This window comes from Tamandua tetradactyla, chromosome 6, assembly GCF_023851605.1.
Source record: "Tamandua tetradactyla isolate mTamTet1 chromosome 6, mTamTet1.pri, whole genome shotgun sequence".
Classification (NCBI taxonomy): domain Eukaryota; kingdom Metazoa; phylum Chordata; class Mammalia; order Pilosa; family Myrmecophagidae; genus Tamandua; species Tamandua tetradactyla.
Window position 1 is genome coordinate 52,710,259 of NC_135332.1, and position 21,702 is coordinate 52,731,960.

Here is a 21,702-nt window from a genome sequence, read left to right on the forward strand (position 1 = left end):
GAACTTGGGTCTCTGGCATGACAGGTGAGAATTCTGCCACTGAGCTACCGTTGCCCGCCCTCCCCTTCATTTTTGAGAGTCTCACCGGATATAAAATTGGCTAGCAGTTGTTTTCCTTAAGCACTTTAAGTATTTCTTTTTTTTTTTTTTAATTTTTTTTTATTAATCAAAAAAAAGAAAAGAAATTAACACAACATTTAGAAATCATTCCATTCTACACATGCACTCAGTAGTTCTTAGTATCATCACATAGATGTATGATCATCATTTCTTAGTACATTTGCATCGATTTAGGAAAAGAACTAGCAAAACAACAGAAAAAGATATAGAATGTTAATATAGAGAAGAGAATTAAAATAACAATACTAATAAAAATATATATATATAAAAAAGGAAAAAGAAAAAACAAAAACAAAAGATACAAACAAACAAACAAACAAACAAAAAACTATACTTCAGGTGCAGCTTCATTCAGTGTTCCAACATAGTTACATTACACTTAGGTATTATTGTGCTGTCCATTTTTGAGTTTTTGTATCTAGTCCTGTTGCACAGTCTGTATCCCTTCAGCTCCAGTTACCCATTATCTTACCCTGTTTCTAACTCCTGCTGGTCTCTGTTACCAATGATATATTCCAAGCTGATTCTCGAATGTCGGTTCACATCAGTGGGACCATACAGTATTTGTCCTTTAGTTTTTGGCTAGACTCACTCAGCATAATGTTCTCTAGGTCCATCCATGTTATTACATGCTTCATAAGTTTGTCCTGTCTTAAAGCTGCATAATATTCCATCGTAGGTATACGCCACAGTTTGTTTAGCCACTCGTCTGTTGATGGACATTTTGGCTGTTTACATCTCTTTGCAATTGTAGATAATGCTGCTATAAACACTGGTGTGCAAATGTCCGTTTGTGTCTTTGCCCTTAAGTCCTTTGAGTAGATACGTAGCAGTGGTATTGCTGGGTTGTAATCCATTCTGCCAGTCTATGTCTTTTGACTGGGAAATTCAGTCCATTAACTTTTAGTGTTATTACTGTTTGGATAATATTTTCCTCTACCATTTTGGCTTTTGTATTATATATATCATATCTGATTTTCCTTCTTTCTACATTTTTCTCCATACCTCTCTCTTCTGTCTTTTCGTATCTGACTCTAGTGCTCCCTTTAGTATTTCTTGCAGAGCTGGTCTCTTGGTCACATATTCTCTCAGTGACTTTTTGTCTGTAAATGTTTTAATTTCTCCTTCATGTTTGAAGGACAATTTTGCTGGATATAGAGTTCTTGGCTGGCAGTTTTTCTCTTTTAGTAATTTAAATATATCATCCCACTGTCTTCTAGCTTCCATGGTTTCTGCTGAGAAATCTACACATAGTCTTATTGGGTTTCCCTTGTATGTGACAGATTGTTTTTCTCTTGCTGCTTTCAAGATCCTCTCTTTCTCTTTGACCTCTGGCATTCTAACTAGTAAGTGTCTTGGAGAACGCCTATTTGGGTCTGTTCTCTTTGGGGTGCGCTGGACTTCTTGGATCTGTAATTTTAGGTCTTTCATAAGAGTTGGGAAATTTTCAGTGATAATTTCTTCCATTAGTTTTTCTCCTCCTTTTCCCTTCTCTTCTCCTTCTGGGACACCCACAACACATATAGTTGTGCGCTTCATATTGTCATTCAGTTCCCTGATCCCCTGCTCAAGTTTTTCCATTCTTTTCCCTATAGTTTCTGTTTCTTTTTGGAATTCAGATGTTCCATCCTCCAGTTCACTAATTGTAGCTTTTGTGTCTTTAAATCTACCATTGTAGGTATCCATTGTGTTTTCCATCTTTTCTGCTTTGTCCTTCACTCCCATAAGTTCTGTGATTTGTTTTTTCAGATTTTCTATTTCTTCTTTTTGTTCAGCCCATGTCTTCTTCATGTCCTCCCTCAATTTATTGATTTGGTTTTTGAAGAGTTTTTCCATTTCTGTTTGTATATTCAGCATTAGTTGTCTCAGCTCCTGTATCTCATTTGAACTACTGGTTTGTTCCTTTGACTGGGCCATATCTTCAATTTTCCGAGCGTGATCCATTATTTTCTGCTGGTGTCTGGGCATTTGATCAGATTTCCCTGGGTGTGGGACCCGGCTGGTTGAAAGATTTTTCTGTGAAATCTCTGGGCTCTGTTTTTCTTATCCTGCCCAGTAGGTGGCGCTCGTGGCGCTCGTCTGTCTGCGGGTCCCACCAGTAAAAGATGCTGTGGCTCCTTTAACTTTGGAAAACTCTCGCTGTGGGGGCGGGTCACCAGCCGAAGCGGCTTGGGGAATGCCAATCCAAATCTCGCAGTTGGCCCGGGAAACCGCGCGTGGAGGCGGGGCGCCGACCACCGCGGCTTGGGGGGGTGCCGGTCCAAATTGTCCAGCCAACCCGAGACTCCAAGCGTGGCGGGAGGGCCCCGCTATCCAACAGTCCCAGTCGGACCGGGAACCCACGTGTGTAGAAGGGACCCCGGTCGCCAGCCGCCCCGGCCCGTGGAAGCACGCGCCCCTCGGTGATCTCACCGCAGCAGATTCTCCCTGCCCGTTCAGCCGTTCCAGAATGGGGTACGCTGTCTTTTTGGCCTCTGTCGTGGCTCCGGGAGCTGTTTTGTATTGTTTCTGTTTCTTTAGTTGCTGTTCTGGAGGAGGAACTAAGACCCGCGCGTCTTACTAAGCCGCCATCTTCTCCGAAAGTCCAGGCTTTACTCTTGAATCAACTTTGTTCCGCCACTGCTTCTTCCGCGCGCGAAACCTGATGACCTGTAGCAATATTTTTAATGGGTTCAGGGCAACTAGGATGGTGCTAATTTTTATAGTAAAGTATTTTTGGGAATTTGAGCATGTGTAGAAAAGAAGTAGTGATACAGTAGATACTCTAGCCTAATGATGGTGTGTAATGGTGTAACTTATTTTGGAGATTTCATATTTTTATATAATTTTTCATCTTTTCTGTCTTTTAATGGACCATAGACGGTACCTTAATATTGCTGGACCTTTTTTCTTTATCTTTTCTCCCCCCACTGTTAGAAATTTAACTTATTTCTCACCTGCCATTTGGGAGACCTGGGTTCAGTTCCTAGCCCATGCATGCCTCACCCCCAAATGTTGTGAACAGAATTCCCTGTGATGTACATATCATATATCTGCTTCTGTGTGTGTATGTGTGTATGTATAGATATATAACTGCATGTATTTAGGGAGTCACAAAAAAAAAAGAGATTTAACTTATGATTGTTGAAAATTTGGAACATGAAGATATTTTATGAGTATTGGCTATAACTACTTAAAAATAAACTTTAATATTTTGATATATTACCCTCTTTTCTTTGAAAATTACTTTATTAGATTAATACTTTATATTGTGTATATTTTTTGTTTTTCTTCGGTATTTTAGTTGTAAAAACACAGATACTAAAAAAAAAAACCATAGATACAAAAAACACATGAAACCAATATATAGCTTAATGAATTATTGTAAAAATAATTTACCACACAATGCAGAAACTCTGTCCTAATTACAACTCCCTCCCTTTTTCTCAAAGTAACTGTGTCTTGACATCCATAGTAATCACTTAAGTGTACATGCCTGGACTATTGTTGAGTTTTGAATTATTTATATATTTAGGAAAAAAAAATCCTTTTTCGGATATATGATTTGCAAAAATTTTCTGCCAGTATCTTTCTTGACTTCATTCTCTTAGTAGTGTCTTTTGCAAGACCACAATTTTCAATTTTGATGAAGTCCAAATGATCATTTTTAATGGATTATGATTTTAGTGTTGTTTATAATAATTATTTCTCTAACCCAAGGTTTTTCCCCTATGTTTTCTTAGAAATATTTTGTAGCATTGTTTTTGTGTGTGTGTGTGTGTGTATATGGTCCAGGAATTGAACCTGGGTCTCCCGCATGGAAAGCAAGCATTTTACCACTGAACCACTCGTGCACCCATGTAGTATTACTTTTTCCATTGAGATACAGGAACTATTTTGAGATGTTTTTTCTATAACTGTGAGGTATGAGTCACAGCTCATTTTTATGTGTGTGGACTATTGCTGTGGCAACATTCTCCAAAAGATTATCTTTTCTCTATTGAATTTACATTGTACCTTTGATTATCTAATATGGATCTATTTCTGGACTGTCTCCTTTGTTCCATTAGATTATGTTTCTATACTTTTATGAGTACCACACTGTCTTTATTATTGTAGCAAGTTTCTGAGGAGTTCATCTGTTTGCCAAGCAAGCAAAGTCATTTACAAATGATGGATAAATTAAATTGTATTTGATTTCAGCAACCTAAGACATGTATCCAAAAAAAGAAACTGGTTTAAAGCAATTAGCCTTTCATCAAGAAGAATTTGTCACTGTTGAGGACATAGGGGACAACATCAGTGGTCAGTTAAAAAACAAGGTAAATAATTTCAAATGATTTTCCTTGAGAGTTAACAGAGGTTACTTATACTGCCCAGTTGTTTATTCAAGGATTCTATACCAAGTTTTAAGTGACTGAAGAATTAACCTCTGTCAGTAGTCTGAAAGTATCAGCTGTAGGAGAGAATATTTTGAAGAGTTGAACAAACAAAAGCCAGTATTATCCGAATCTAAGATGTGTTAACAATTGTTGGGGATAAAAATATGTGTGGAATAGAAAAAGCTTTAGTTGGATGAATTTACAAAGCTTATCAAAATGTAAAATTTTTTTAATAGGCTTTATTTCATAGAGCACTTGTAGGTTTAAAGAAAAATTATGCGGAAAGTACAGCATTTCCATATTAGCTGCACCCACAGAGTTTTCCCTATTATTAACAGTTTGTGTTAGAGTGGTACATTTGTTTAATTGATGAACCAGTATTACTTGAATATCATTAACTTAAAAGTCCATAGTTTAGGGTTCACTCTGTATTGTGCAGTTCTGTGGTTTGTTCTTTTAAAATTTTTATTGTGACAACATATGTATAACAAATTTTCCATTTTAACCACCTTAAAATATACAGTTCAGGGGTATTAATTACAGTTACAATGTTGCATTACCATCACCACTATTCATTAACATACCTTTTCTATTACTTAAGTGGATTCTGTACCCATTAAGCAATAATTCCCCATTCCTCCTCTCTCTACTCTCATCCCTGTTAACCTGTAATCTACTTTCTGTCTCCATGAATTTGCATATTACAGTTATTTCATACCAGTGAAATCATACAATATTTGTCCTTTTGTGTCTGGCTTATTTCACTGAACATGATGTCTTCAAAGTTCATCCATGTCGTAGCATGTATTCCATGCTTCATTCCTTTTAAAAGCTGATTTACATTCCACTATATGGATATACTACATTTTGTTTATCCCTTCATCTATTGATGCACACTTGTGTTGGTTCCAGCTTTTGGCTATTGTAAATAATACTATTATGAACATTGGTGTACAAATATTTGTTCAAGTCCCTACTTTCTGTTTCCAGCAACAATACATGGGGGTTCCTGTTTCTCTGCATCTTTGCTAAAACTGTCCTGTTTTTGTTTTTGTTTTTGTTTTTTAAATAATAGCCATTCTGGTGGGTGTGAAGTGGTATCTTATTGTGGTTTGGTTTGCATTTCCATAATAGTAATGATGTTGAACATCTTTTCCTGTGCTTGTTGTGTTTATAGGCCATTTTGTAAATACACTATAAACTTCTATATTTTTGCTTAGCAATGTTTCATGCATGTTATTTTGAAAATATTTACGAAAATGAATTTTTTTTAGGAGTGGTAGAGAAGAGAATTAAGTGTGTTCTTTTAGTTTAACAAATATATATGCACTATTAACTGTGCTTTAGGCTTAGTATAAGGGGGCTAGTATAAGGTGAAATAAATATGAGCAAGATTTATTGAGCCTGCTTGTCTGGGAGAGAGAAAAAAATAATTGCAGTGTAATACAGTAAATACTGCAGTGTTTCGTATATAGGGAAAGATGACTGAATCTCCCTAATAAAATGAAAAGTTTACAAACATATGATATTTTTCTAAATCTTGAAAGATTTTGAATAGAAATGTATTAGGCAGACAATAGAGAACTGATTAGAAAGTTTTAATGTTAAATAATTCTTACAATAAGGGTAGTAAAACTTGATCCTTCAGAATTCTTAAATAAGGCCTTGAGTTAACACTAGGGCTTTTTTTTTTTTCTTTTTTAACAGGTAAATCAATTGAATACTAATACTTTATATGGAACGTATTTCAACTTATACTCATTTTAAGGGTGAGAATTTAAGTGACTTTCCCATGTGATTTTCCAATTCTTGGCAGAATTGAAATTGAGATTCTTTGCTCCAGGGGAGTTCCAAAGCAAGGATGTTGGTAAAAGTATTTAGTATAGCTTCACATGTATGTTAGAAATGGAAAACAAATGAAGAATTTAAACCTTTGTATTGCAATGTAATGTTAATTCAAGGAGTTACCAAAGCATTTTAATGTGCTTTATGTAGTTACAAAATTAACCAGCATGAATTAAAAATAGTATAGTCGAGTTCACAAAAAATATGCTAGGTAACTGCTTTAAAGTTATGTAAAGGGCATGAAGAGAATTGACTAGAGGCTTTACTCCCACTTTTTTACTAGTTTAATGTAATGAGTATTGGAGATTGGATTATTTTATTTATTTTTGTCACTGAATATGAGCAGGTTAAAAAAAATCTAACACTTAATGTAGTGCTTATTATGTCTGTGTAATAGTCTGTGCTTCCACTTATTAAATGGCTCATTTAATTCTCACAACCACTCCCTGAGGGCAATTATTATTACCATTTTACAGATTAGGAAAATTAGATCATCCAAGATTACTCCTTGTTTAAGATTCAAATCCAGACTATGTTAATTGCAGAACCTAGGATCTGAGAAAGCTCAATTATGACAGCCATTTTTAAAATTAGGAATTAAAATTGGAAATTCGGATATAAAGGAGTTGATAGAAGAATTGCCAGGGAATTTAATGGTTATCTATAGTGTCTGCTTAATGAATGAAACAGAGTTGATGAAGCCATTTTTTAATTTTTAATTGATACATTATATATTCACTATACCATGTAATCATCTAAAGTATACAATCAGTGGTTCACAGTATCATAGCTAGCTATGCATTTATAATCACAATCGACTTTTTTCTTTTGTGTGAAAAATAACATATATACAAAAATGCAATAAATTTCAAAGCACATTGCAACAATTAATTATAGAACAGATTTCAGAGTTTTGTATGGGTTCAGTTCCACAATTTTAGGGTTTTACTTCTACCTGCTCTAAGATACTGGAGACTAAAAGAAATATCGATAATAATGATTCAGCAATCATACTCATTTGTTAAACCCTACCTTCTCACCTATAACTCCACCATCACCTTTGACCTTTCTCCCACACTTTAGGGGTATTTGGGCTATGCCCATTTCAGCTTTTTCATGTTGGAAGGGGCTGTCAATAATATGGGATAGGAGGATGGAACTAGTTGATGTTCTGGAGAGGCTGACCCTCTTCGTTTTACGACTTCTTTTGGTCGAGGGAGCCATCTGAGGTTGTAGGTTTCTGGAAAGTTACCCTAGTGTATGGAATCTTTGTAGAATCATATGTAACACCCTCGGTGTTCTTTAGGATTGGCAAAAAGGGTTTTGGTTGGGGTTTGGCAAATTATGATAGATTTCTCCAGAGTAGCCTCTCGACTCTTATTTGAGGACTCTCAGCCAGTGATACCTTATGTGTTACACTTATTTTACCCCCTTTGACCATTAAGGCATTATTGATCCCACAGTGCCACAGTCAGGTACATCCCTGGAGCCATCTCCTTCGCCTAAAGGGAGACTCTCACCCCTGGATGTCATGTCCCAAGTAGTGGGGAGGGCAGTGATTTCAGTTGCAGAGTTGGGGTTAGAGAGAGAGGCCACATCTGAGCAACAGAAGAGGTCTTCTGCAAATAACAGGTTGAATTAGATTATGTGCTACAGAAAATTTAGTTTCTGGACAAAATAAACCTTTCTTCCTTTGGTCTCAAAGAGTAGATGAGGTTCGAAAATAGACAGTCTTCCTCACCCCTGTATTCTGAAATACTTTAATCCAACCTGATTGGCTTCATTTTTATCTCTAGATACCATGTTATATGTATATAAAACAGCCTCACAAAATCCAGAAATCACAATTACCTCTCTGGACTAATTTTGACTGCTATAAGAGTTTACAATCTAGGCACCTGTTTTTTTATGAGTATTTTCTAAATGAGACCATACAATATTTGCTGTTTTGTTTTTGGCTTATTTTGCCTTACAAATGTCCTACTGGTTCATTCATTATGTTGCATGCCTCATAACATTTTTCCTTTTAGTAACAGCACAATATATGATCATATATACACACCATCATTCGCTAATCTGCGCCGTCAGTGCATCCTTCCACCACCTCCATTCACTGGACATCTTGTATAATGTCTAAAGTCAGCAGTCCATCAACACTTTCAATTTTAGATAATTTCATTGTTCCCAAAAGAAAGAGAACTGATGGACACGCCTTCACCAAATAGAAAACCCAGACCTCTCCTTAAGTCTTGTCCCTCCCTCCATTATTTACTCCTGGCTGCTGTGGTACTGTTGATGTTTTCCTGTTAAACATAGCCTATAGTATGCACTAGCATTTTCCCCCTATACCCCAAACTTATAAACTCTTTGTACAAGACTCATACCTTTGCATTAGTTCATGAAAGAACTACTTTATATTTGTTAGTATTGATTAGTGAAACATATGGGTCTATATAACCCCTTTCAATCATGTTTCCCTTCAATATCTCATTACATTTTATACATTTACCTTTTAGAGCCTCTGGAAGTAAAAAGTGGAATTACAAACCCAAAATGAATAGCATTGGTATTTATATTTTACCCACGTTAATACCCTTACGGGAGATCTTTATTTCTTCAAGTGGTTTCATTGGCTTCTGTCTATTGTCCTTTCATTTCAACCTTGTATCTCTCTGTGTCTCCTGTTGAGCAACTCTCATGTTGACAAACTCCTTCAGATTTGTTTATCTGAGAATGTCTTAATTTCCCCTCATTTTCTGAAAGACAGTTTTACTGAATATAGAATTCTTGGTTGTCACTTTTTCTTTCAGAACTTTAAATATGCCATACCACTCCAAACTTTCCAATGAGAAATCCGCACTTAATCTCATTGAGACTCCCTTGTATTTGACATGCTGTTTTTCTCTTGCATCTTTCAGAATTCTGTGTGTTTGGCATTCAGCATTTTGACTATAATATGCCCTGGCATAGATCTATTTGGGTTTATCCTGTTTGGAGCTTGTTCAGGTTCTTAGATGTTTATATTCATATCTTTTGTAAATCTGGGAAGTTTTCAGCTATTATTTCTTTGAATAAGCTCTCTGCCCCTTTCTCTCTTTTCTTCTTTTTGGACTCCCATATAATGTGTTTATTGAGATGTTGTCTCACAAGTTTCTTCTTTCTGCTTCTCAGACTGGATGATGACGACCATCATCTTATCTTCAGGGTAACTGATTGTTTCTTCCGCCAGCTTTAATTTGCTGTTGAATGCCTCTAATTTAAAATTTTTAAGTTTTGTTGTTGTGTTCTGCTCTGTTTCCTTCCTTTTCATAACTCCTGTCTCTCTATTGATACTCTCTTTGTTTCCTCCTATTCTGTACCCAATTTCTTTAGTTCTGTTTCGTTTAGTTCTCTGAGCATATTTTGGGCCATTTTTTAAAGTGAATATTTATTAGTTTTGTCAACCCAACTCTCTTTGCCTAGAGGAAGCCACTTTCAATTAATTTAGATGTTTCTTGTGGCATATAAATCCAAATTTCTAAATAAGTTTATATTGCTCTTTCTTGTATGTGTGTAACTTTCAATCACTTTCTCTTATAGGAGAACATATTCTAGCACTATCAACTCTCCAATACCACTTGATTCATACTTTTTTGGGGGGTGTGGGGTGCATGTGCTGGGAATTGAACCTGGATCTCCCACGTGACTTGACATATATTTTTGATTTCCTTGCTCTCTAAAAATAGTTAAATCGTCATTTTTAGTTTAAGCTTTTTCACTTATGATGAGTATGTAAACACTGCTCTAACTGAGCTAAGCAGTTTGCTCTAATGTACCGACTTCTTTTCAACATTTGTTTTCCTATGTTAAAAATTGCCATTTTTTCTTTAACTTATTTCTATGTACCTAGTACTAATTCATCCCCCAAATCAGAGAGACATATATAACCCCTCTCAGCACAAATGATTCGTCAGTTTCATTTTTCATGATATCCAACCCCCTTCCTCACAGGCCTTTTATCTGCCTCCTCCCATGCCAGGTTGTTCTCTTTAAAAGTGTTTTGTCTGGTGTATTCAAGGATGTTCTTCCTCATTGACGACTTATAATGTTTAATCTCCTCTTTCACCTAGGCCATCACTTCCTATTTCTTTGTGTGTCTGGTAATTTTCTGTTGATAAGTGGACATTTTGATATATTAATGTGTTATTGGTAGAACAGACTCTGAGGTGTCTGTTCCTTAAGGTGTTGTATTCAGTTTGTTATGTCAGAGCTTTCTTTAAATGGCAGGAGCTGAGAATGATGACAAAATAGAAGAAGCAAAATTAGAAAACGTATTTCGCAGTCTTTAAGGATTGACCTGTGAGTGCTCTTCTTTAGGGCTCTTCCATACAGTGTATTTTGAGAGTAACTCAGGGCCCCAAGCATAGGGGCCTCCTCCTTGATCCTTTCTTTGCGTTTGCCTTGTCTTGGGAATGTGTGAGTGACCCTAAGAATTCCCCTGTTTACATGATTGTGAATGTCCCTTCTTCCCTAGGAAACAGCTTCTTCATGGTCCCAGGCACTGTACTGTTATTCTCCAACCAGCCATCCCTTGCCCCATGCATCCACTTGGCTGTTCTCATGCAATGTTCTGTAGGAACTGCCTTCTACACACATAGCAAATTCCGTGACAGGGAGTTCCTTAGGCTACCATGAGTCAGGTAGGGTCAGGCATATGCGCTATCCAATATGCCCATTGTATGTATGAAGTTTTCTCTGCTTCCTCTGGAACTTGTATCAGGGATCTGCAATGGGAGTACAGCCCAGGTCCTTGCCAGACTGATGATGAGGACAGGGGCCAGCCATAGGACAATGAGATTCAACAGCTTTTAAACCTTATTTAAAACCGTATTTTTGATTCCACTCTCTTCTTTTATACCTGTTCTTTAACTGTTTCTTTTAGCTTTGAGAAAGATGTTTCTCGCAGTTCTTTTTATTTATTTATTTTATTAAACGTATGAACATTCAAACACAAACATTTTTACCATATGATTATTCCATTCTACATATATAATCAATAACTCACAATATCATCACAAAATTGTATATTCAGCATCATGATAATTTCTTAGAACATTTGCATCAATTCAGAAAAAGAAATAAAAAGAAAACAGAAAAAAATGCATACATGCTATACCCCTTACCCCTCCCTTTCATTGATCACTAGCATTTCAATCTACTAAATTTATTTTACTGTTTGTTCCCCCTATTATTTATTTATTTTTAATTGTATGTTTTTACTCATCTGTTGATAAGGTAGATAAAAGGAGCATCAGACACAAGGTTTTCACAATCACACAGTCACATTGCAAAAGCTGTATCGTTATGCAATTGTCTTCAAGAAACATGGCTACTGGAACACAGTTCTACATTTTCAGGCACTTCCTTCCAGCCTCTCCATTACACCTTAGCTAAAAAGGTGATATCTATTTAATGCATAAGAATAACCTCCAGGATAACCTCTGGACCTTGTTTGGAATCTCTCAGCCATTGACACTTTATTTTGTCTCATATTGCTCTGCCCCCTTTTGGTCAAGAAGGTTTTCTCAGTCCCTTGGTGCTGAGTCCCAGCTCATTCTAGGATTTTTGTCCCATGTTGCCAGGAAGGTCCACACCCCTGGGAGTCATGTCCCATGTAGAGAGGGGGAGGGCAGTGAGTTTGCTTGTCATGTTGGCTGAGAGAGAGAGAGAGGGCACATCTGAGCAACAGAAGAAGTTCTCTTGGGGGTGACTCTTAGGCCTAATTTTAAGTAGGCTAAGCCTATCCGTTGTGGGGTTAAGTTTCATATGAACAAACCCCAAGATTAGGGGGCTCAGCCTATTGCTTTGGTTGTCCCCACTGCTTGTGTGAATATCAAGTATTCTCCACTTGGGAAAGTTGAATTTTCCCCCCTCATCATTCCCTCAAGGGGACTTTGCAAATGCTTTTTATTCATTGTTCAAATCACGCTGGGATTTATCGGGGCATCACTCTGGAAAAAACTACAAAATCTCCTGCCCTACCCAAGGTTTCATGTACTTATGATATTCAATTAAACTGTCCATGTAAGTTATATTAGGAACTGCACTAGTCAAAATATAAATTTTGTACCAAATAAACATTTTTTGCTTTAGTCTCACACATAAGTTAAAGTTTTAAAATATTAATTACCTTCTGTTTTCAGCACTCAGTATTGACATTCCTTTGTTCTTCCTCATTTTCTGCCAATTCTTGCTAGTTGTTCAAAGCTGCTTATGTGTTGGTGGAGTGGGATGTGGAGCCCTGAAGTGTCCCAGGATGCCATCTTGATTGGGTCAGGATTCCCTTTGCTTGTTTTAAAATTGGATTTTTTGTGTTTCTGTTGTTGTGTTGTATGACTTCTTTATGTGTTCTGTATATTAACCCCTTATCAGATAAATGATTTCCAAATATTTTCTCTTATTATGTAGGTTGTCTTTTTGCTTTCTTGAAATGTCCTTTGAGCCACAAAAGTTTTAACTTTGATGAAGGCCATATTTTAATGTGAATTAGGTAAATAAGGGTTATGGGGAAATTGTTGTCTACATTAAGTTGACTTTCTTCCATTGCATTTTTCTTTGGAATGTCTATTTAACAATTTATTGATGAGCTGATATATAGTATCTGAAAGGAAAACAGTTTACTGAATTAAATTTTTTGTATCTTTTATATGTGATTATTGTTTAATAGATGAGAGTCTTAGTATTGTTAGAAACATAATGTGGATAATCATGAGTTTTTGTCTAGAGGAATCTGTGTACTGATATGAAAGCCTTATAAGACATAAAGATTTATTAAGTTTTTAAAGTGCTGTATATTAAGAATCTACATTTTACTAAAGCATCACAGACAGTTGTGATGATGAGCCAGGTTGAAGAATAACTGCAATAGTGGGCTGCACTGCCTTTTCATTAGAATCCTAGGACTGAGATAATTGCATAGATATGGTCAGTAAATGGGGTTACGCTAATTATTCTTACCAACTTACGCCTTTCCTGACCTTTTTTCTTTCCTTATTTCTCTGCAGTATTTTATGCCAGCGTGGCTTCATTCATACAGATGAACCAACGACTGGGATAGCAGTATAAAATTAGAATCAGACAGCTGACTGCCTAGCAGGATGCCATCAACTAACCGAGCAGGCAGTCTGAAGGACCCTGAAATTGCAGAGCTCTTCTTCAAAGAAGATCCAGAGAAGCTCTTCACAGATCTCAGAGAAATTGGCCATGGAAGCTTTGGAGCAGTGTATTTTGTAAGTGTAAAAGGCTTAATGTCAGTGACCAACATTTACTTAACTGTTCACACCTGGTTGTTTAAAGCATACTATATAAAAATACAGTCCATAGTCCATTAAAAAAATTTTTTTTAATTAATTAAAAAAATAACAAACAAAAACATTCTCAATATATGATCATTCTGTTCTACATATATAGTCAGTAATTCACAGTATCATCACAGTTGCATATTCATCATCATGATCATTTCTTAGAACATTTGGATCAATTCAGAAAAAGAAATAAAAAAGAAACAGAAAAAAATTCATATATACCACACCCCTTACCCCTCCCTTTCATTGATCACCAGCATTTCAAGCTGCTAAATTTATTTTAACATTTGTTCCCCCTATTATTTATTTTTATGCCATATGTTTTATGCATCTGTTGATAAGGTAGATAAAAGGAGCATCGGACACAAGGTTTTCACCATCACACCGTCATGTTGTGAAAGCTATATCATTATACAATCATCTTCAAGAAACATGGCTACTGGAACACAGCTCCACATTTTCGGGCAGTTCCCTCCAGCCTCTCCACTACACCTTGACTAACAAGGTGATATCTATTTAATGCGTAAGAATAGCCTCCAGGATAACCTCTCAACTCGTTTGGAATCTATCAGCCATTGACACTTTATTTTGTCTCATGTCGCTCTTCCCTGTTTTGGTCGAGAAGGTCATCATTGAAAAATTGACAAAGAATGTTAATTTCCTTTAATTTGCATGTTACTTGTTTAGAAATTTTACCATGCTGATTTTAGGAACCTTATGCTTTGAGTTATTATGGAATTAAATATCACAGAAAAATGAGCAATTTTGCAAAATCACATGTAGTGTATTGTCTGTGTTAATATGGAAATCTACGATTATTACTTGACACAAGGATATAGACTAAAGTTTGTTTTCTTTTCAACCTTACACTAATTTTATTTTGACATTTTCAGTAAAAACCCTAGTAAACGTTTATTTGTTCATAGTAAAAGTGTATTATATCACCTTTAATTTTTTTATATTACCTTTAACTTTGGAAATAGAAAGCATAAAGAAAAGAAACAATTATTTGTAATTCTTTCCTCTTCATATAACCACTGATAAGATTTCATTTATATATTTGAGGCCTTTCAAAAAAATATGCATCCTTCTTGAGTTACTGATTATCCAGTTTGTCTAGGGTTTTCTAATTTTAGCACTGAAAACTCAATTATTCTGAAAATCCCTCAGCCAGTTCCAGGCAAACTGAGATGGTTGGTCACCTTTCATATCTGTAATATATAGTGTTTATATGTATATACTTCCATTAATCAGGATTTGTTTCTATGTATATACTTCCATTAATCAGGGTTCTCTAAGGAAACAGAACCAACAGGAGATATCTGTAAATGGTATGAGATTTTATAAAAGAGGCTCAGGCAACTGTGGGAATGCACGAGTCCACATTTCATCGGGCAGCCTGCAAGCTGGCACTCCAATAAAGATCTTTGATGATTTCCCCGGGAGAGGCTGGTTGGCTGAAGTAGAGATGAACGTTTTCCCTTCAGACTGCTGAAGTCATCACCTCTCCCTTAAAAGGCTTTAACTGTCTGGATTAAACATCTCTCATTCTGGAAGACACTCCTTTTAGTTGATTGTAGATGTAATCAGTCATATATGTAGTGAACTGACTAATGAATTAAGTCCACAAAATGTCCTTGCAGTAGTGGATAGGCCAGTGCTTGCTTGACCGGACAACTGGGCACCCTCACCTAGCTGAGTTGATGTATGAACCCAATCATCCCAATCATCACAGTGCTGTTCATTCATCATTTACTTTTTTAAAATTATTTTTATTGTGGTAACATGTGTACGTCATTTTTCCTCTTTAGCCATTTTCATGTATACATTTCAGGGATATTAATTACATTCACACTATTGTGCTGTCATCACACATCCATTATCAAAACTTTTTCATCACCATACACAGAAACTCTGTATCAGTTAAGTAATAATTCCTTATACCTGCTCCTGATAATTTCTAGTCTACTCTCTGTCCCTATGAATCTGCTTGTTCTATATATTTCATACGTGAAATCGTACCCTATTTGTTTTTTGGTGTCTGGCTTATGAATATAGTGTCTGTAAGGTTCATCCATGTTTTCTCTTGTATCAGAACTTCATTCATCATTATAGCTGAATAATATTCCATTGCATGTATAAACCACAGTTTTGTTTATCAGCTCATTTGCTGATGAATGCTTGGGTTTATTCTAACTTTTGGCTATTATGAATAGTGTTCTTATGAACATTGGCATACAAATATGTTTGAGTACCTGCTTTCATTTCTTTTGGGTAGGTATCCAAAAATAGTATTGCCATGTCATATGGTATTTCTAAGTTCAACTTTTTGAAGAATTGCCAGACTTTTTTCCATAGAGTCTGGAACATTTTACATTCTTACCAACAAGGCTTGAAAATCCTATTTCTTGGCATTTGTCAACCTTTATTTTTTCTGTCTTTTGAATATTAGCCATTCTAGTGGTATGAAGTAGTAGCTCATGTTTTATTTTTCCTTATGAATTGTATTGCATCTTTAAAATACTACAGATAAGTCTGTCATCCTGTGGTTTCTATAATAGCTGGTCAACTATTTTTTTTTATATTTTTATTGACGTTTTACACAAACATTCTTAACATACAAACATTCCATGCATGGTGTACAATCAGTAGCTCACGATATTATCACATAGTTGTATATTCATCACCATTATCATTCTTTAGAACATTTGTATCACATCAAACAAATAGAAAGAAAAAACTCATTGGACAACTCTTAGATCTTATTCATAAGCCTGCTGAACTGTTCCTTTTTCACTGATGTGGATGCCATCCACAAATTTTGTGACGTCCTTGTTTTTAAATGTTGTGGCTTGCTGAATCAAAGTAGCTGAAATGATACAAGTTCAGTATCATTTCCTTTAAGAATTAATTCGTCTTTCTGGGCTTGAGATACTGAAGAAGAAATGCCCAGGCTCATGTAAATCACATGGATAGATTTTTCACTGAAGGAATTTTGCAGTTCAACAAGAGACTTAAATTTTTTGAATGACATTGATGGGGAAGTGAGCATACACAGACCTAACAGAAGACCAGGGTAACACTCTTGATCGTGTCCTGTATATGACTACAGGCAGTATGAATTGTAGCTAGTTTCTATTTCCCAAAGCCTCTCCATTTTCTACCCACCAGGACTTGAGTTCTACATTGATGTGATTGAAGTTCCTACACAGGGCTCCTCTGAGGCCCTTCACAATAACAGTTTGTCTTGAGCATGATACTGGCGTTTTCTGAAATGTTGACAGTGTGGTTGCTGAGAATGCTCTTCATTTTCTCAGAAGATGGGTGATGTGGCAGAGAATCCATTGTGGCTTGATTTACATTTCCCTAATGGCTGATGGTGTTGGACATCTTTTTATGTGCTTATTTTACAGCCTCAAGATGACTGCTATAGCTTCAAGTGTTAGCTCAAGAGAGAAAAGGGAGAAAAGAACAGGGACAGAGAGTTAAATAGTTATTTTAAAGTTGCTCAAACTTCTACCATTTCACAAAAATATCTTCATTGCTAACTCTCCTCCTACCAGTATCTGCACCCCTCCATCTCCTTTCCCATCCGTGGCCACAGCTCCAACAGTACTAAACACTTGGTTTCTTTACCACCATGCCCTCCCCCTCCCAATGCTGGCACAACAGCCTTAAATATCCTTATTACTAAAAGGATATAACTATAACTTTTTTTATAATGTATTAATGATTGTCTTTAGGGTTAATTCTTAGAAATAAAATCGTTGGGTCAAAAGACGTGTACTTAAAAAAAAAAGATGTACATTTTAAGGCATTTTGAGCTATATTGCCAAATTCCCCTTTACAGTGCTTGACTAGTTTTAAGCTGAATTTTCAGCAAGCGTGTGTCAAAGTGTCTACTTTCCTATACCCTTATTAAATACTATATATTATTTAAACTTTACCAGTGTATTAGGCAAAAAATGAAATCTCATTATGACTTTCATGGGCCTTGACTTGCTTACTAAGAGGTTGAGCCCTTTACAGTATATTTATGACCACTTTTATTCATGTTGTAATTTAACACTTTTTTCCCATGGCTCTGCTTGTATTAAAATATTTCCCGGGTGGGCCACGGTGGCTCAGCAGGCAAGAATGCTTGCCTGCCATGCCAGAGGACCTGGGTTCGATTCCCGGTGCCTGCCCATGTAAAAAAAAAATATTTCCCTTTTTCTTTTTTTCTGGTTTTCTATAACGACTATTTACCTCTGTCATATTTCCCATACCTCTGTCATATTGTTATTTGTCTTTCAACTATGCTGTTATCCTTTAGTTTGGTAAAGTCAGATAGATAAGAAAAATAAAATCGCTTTTGTAGTTTATTCTGATAATTTTTACCAAAGTTTGTATGTATAAAATATTATGCAAAAGAAGAAGAGAGCCTCCTCACTTGTCCAATGAGGGAGGGGTTGGTAGGAATTGCTACAAAGAACAGATATTTCAGTCAAATCAAGAGAAACTGTTTTTCTCTTGAAAAACAGAAAGGTAGTGACAGTATTTAAACCTGAAGAAACACGATCAAAGTGAGAGAAATTAGGGTGTTCAAGAACTTAAAGTGTGGTAGTTCCTCCCTAACTTCAGTGATTATGTATATGATGTAGCAGTTCCTCACCATAGTTGGCAAGGTAAAATGGAGAATGTGTTAAGAAATTATTAGGAAGAAAAGCCTCAAAATGGTGTTAAATATATATTTCTAATTGTAAACAAAAATTGTCCTGGGAAACATCTGCTAATCAAATGGTTTTTTAGCATTGAAAACTTGCTCTAGTAAAATAACCGTTCAGTATTCTTCTCTCGTTTAAGAAATATTTCTTCAGCTTTGTAAATTTCTGAGGCAGATTTTTCAGAAGTTGTATCTTCTTTAGAAAAAAATTTTTTTATTGACAAAATAGAACAACATACAAACATGAACATTCTTAACATATGAACATTGCATACTTGGTGTATGATCAGTGGCTCACAGTATCATTACATAGTTGTATATTCATCATCATGATCATTTCTTAGAACATTTGCATCAATTCAGAAAAAGAAATAAAAAGAAAACAAAAAAATTCATACATACCATACCCCTTAATCTGCCCTTTCATTGATCACTAACATTTCAACCTACTAAAAATCTTTGTTGGTAATAATTTCATTTTCATTATACTAAATATCAGGTCAGAAGTCAATGGCACTCATGCTGGACGACTGTTATCACTCAAATTTCCCAGTTATGTCAAACTGATTAACCAAATGTGACTGGACGTTGTGCAATCAACTCTGTGGTTTTTTTCAAATATATGCAAATCTCTTAGACAGGCACATATGCAAATGCACAAAAGAAATGAAATATAGATATTTAAGAGACTGAACAGAAATGGCTTTTAAGTATAAACCATCCTTCCATTCAATTTTGAAGTTGTATCTTTTCTTCACTAATTTGTCTTCTATTATTAGTAGTCTTCTATCCTATCGTAGGCTTACAGATCATCTGAAAATTTCACATTGGTATAGGAATGGAATGTCTGGTCAAAATAGTCTCTATAATAAGAAATATCTTGTTCTGTTAGCAGCAGCCATATTTTCAGGCATATTTCTGACTTTTAGTCAATCTTCTAAATTTATTTTAACATTTGTTCCCCCTATTATTTATTATTATTTACTTTTAATCCATATTTTTTACTTATCTGACCATACTATAGGTAAAAGGAGTATCAGACACAAGATTTTCCCAGTTACACAGTCACATCACGAAAGCTGTATCATACAATCATCTTCAAGAAACATGAGTGCTGGAACACAGTTCTACAGTTCCAGGCACTTACCTCTAGCCTTTCTAATACACTTTAAACTAAAAAGGAGTTATCTATATAATGCATAATAGTAACCTCCAGGATAGATAACCTCTAGACTATTTGAAATCTCATTTTGTCTCATTTCTCTCTTCCCCCTTTGGTCGAGAAGGTTTTCGCAATCCCTTGATGCTGAGTCCCAGCTCATTCTAGGATTTCTGTCCCACCTTGCCAGGGAGGTTTACACCTCTGGGAGGCATGTCCCATGTAGAGAGGGGAAGGGCAGTGAGTTTGCTTGTGCTGGCTGAGAGAGAGAGAGGCCACATCTGAGCAACAGAAGAGGTTCTCTGGGGGTGACTCCTAGGCCTAATATTAAGTAGGCTTAGCCTATCCTTTGCAGGAATAAGTTTCATATGAACAAACCCCAAGATTGAGGGTTCAGCCTGTTGATTTGGTTGTCCCTACTGCTTGTGAGAATATCAGGAATTTTTCCAAATGGGGAAGTTGAATTTTCTTCCTTTCTCCCCCTTCCCTCAAGGGGATTTTGCAAATTCTTCTTTATTCACTTTTCACATCACTCTGGGATTTATTGGGGCATCACACTGGACAAACCTACAAAACCTCATTCTCTATTCAAGGTTCCATGTACTTATGGTGTTCAATTAACCTGTCCATATAAGTTATATTAGGAAATACACTAGTCAGAAGATAAGTTTTGTACCAAATAACATTTTTTGATTTAGTCTCACACAGAAGTTGAAGTTTTAAAATATGAATGACCATCTATTTTCAGCACCCTGCAATATTGGCATTCCTTTGTTCTTCCTCATGCAAAAACATTTTTTAATTTATGCATTTAGTCACTGTCATTGTACACTCTAAACATTCCTAGATTATACCATCTCAATCTTTATCGTCATCTTTCCTTCTGGTTTCATATGTGCCCCCAGCCCTCCTCCCTCTATCATTCTCATATCCAGCTTCATTCAGTGTACTTACATTTTTGTGCTACAATCAGGTAGTATTGTGCTATCTATTTCTGAGTTTTTATGATCAGTCCTGTTGCACAATCTGGATCCCTTCAGTTCCAGTTACCCAGTCTCTACCATATTTCTATCTTCTGATAACCTCTGTTCTTAACTGAAATTCTTCAACTTCATTCATTAATGTTAATTCATATCAATGAGACCATAAAGTATTTGTTCTTTTGCTTCTGGCTAATCCACTCAGCATAATGTCCTCAAGGTCCATCCATGTTACATGCTTCATGACTACTCTGTCTTACAGTTGTGTAATATTCTATCGTATGTATACACTACAGCTTGTTCAGCCACTCATCTGTTGATGGACTTCTGGGCTGTTTCCATCTCTTGGCAATTGTGAATAATGCTGCTGTAAACATTGTTGTGCAAATATCCATTTGTGTCCTTTCCCTCATGTCCTCTGAATAGATACCTAGCAATGGTATTGCCAGATCATATGGCAATTCTCTATTTAGTTTCCTGAGGAACTGCCGAACTGCCTTCCAGAGTGGTTGACCATTTTACATTCCCACCAACAGTGGATAAGTGTGTCTGTTTCTCCACCTCCTCTCCAGCACTTATTGTTTTCTGTTTTATTGATAATGGCCATTCTGGTGGGTGTGAGCTAATATCTCATTGTGATTTTGATTTGCATTTCCCTAATAGCAGAAAAGTTGAGCATCTTTTCATGTGCCCTTTAGCCATTTGTATTTCCTCTTCTGAGAATTGTCTGTTTATGTCTTTTGCCAACTTTGTAATTGGGTTGTTTATCTTTTTGTTGTTGACTTGAACAATCTCTTTACATATTCTGGATACTAGACCCTTATCTGATAGGTCGTTTCTAAATATTGTCTCCCATTGTATAGGCTGTCTTTTTACTTTTTAGAAGAGTTTTTAACCAACCCTAGATTGAGTTTTTATATTAATAAGATGTTTACTGTATTTACATACAAATATTTACACAAATATTACTTGTACAACTTGATGGATTTTACATGTATATATATATATATATATACACCCATGTTATCACCACAGTTTAAGATACAGAACATTTTCAGCACCCCAGAGGTTTTCCTATCTATATTCCCTACCCAAGCATAAATCCTGTTCTGACCTCTCTCATCATAGATTTGCTTTGCCAGTTTTTGAACTTTATAGAAATGTATGTGTGTGTGTTTGTGTATATAAA

General features: G+C 35.9%; 1 protein-coding gene across 5 annotated transcripts in view; it reads left to right on the plus strand.

Moving 5' to 3' along the window:
- TAOK1 (TAO kinase 1) overlaps nt 1-21,702 on the plus strand; it is a 152,026-nt gene that overhangs the window by 60,493 nt on the left and 69,831 nt on the right. For 2 of the 5 annotated variants that reach the window (XR_013177759.1, XM_077165376.1), the window contains exon 2: nt 13,370-13,594. Coding sequence is in view for 4 of the 5 variants with exons in the window: in XM_077165376.1 (XP_077021491.1) it covers nt 13,463-13,594 (132 nt within the window). In the remaining variant the exon portion in view is untranslated. Of the gene's footprint in view, nt 1-4,302; nt 4,422-12,562; nt 12,638-12,697; nt 12,856-13,369; nt 13,595-21,702 lie in introns of those variants that run through there. The other 3 variants (XM_077165377.1, XM_077165379.1, XM_077165378.1) reach the window with 3 other exon arrangements.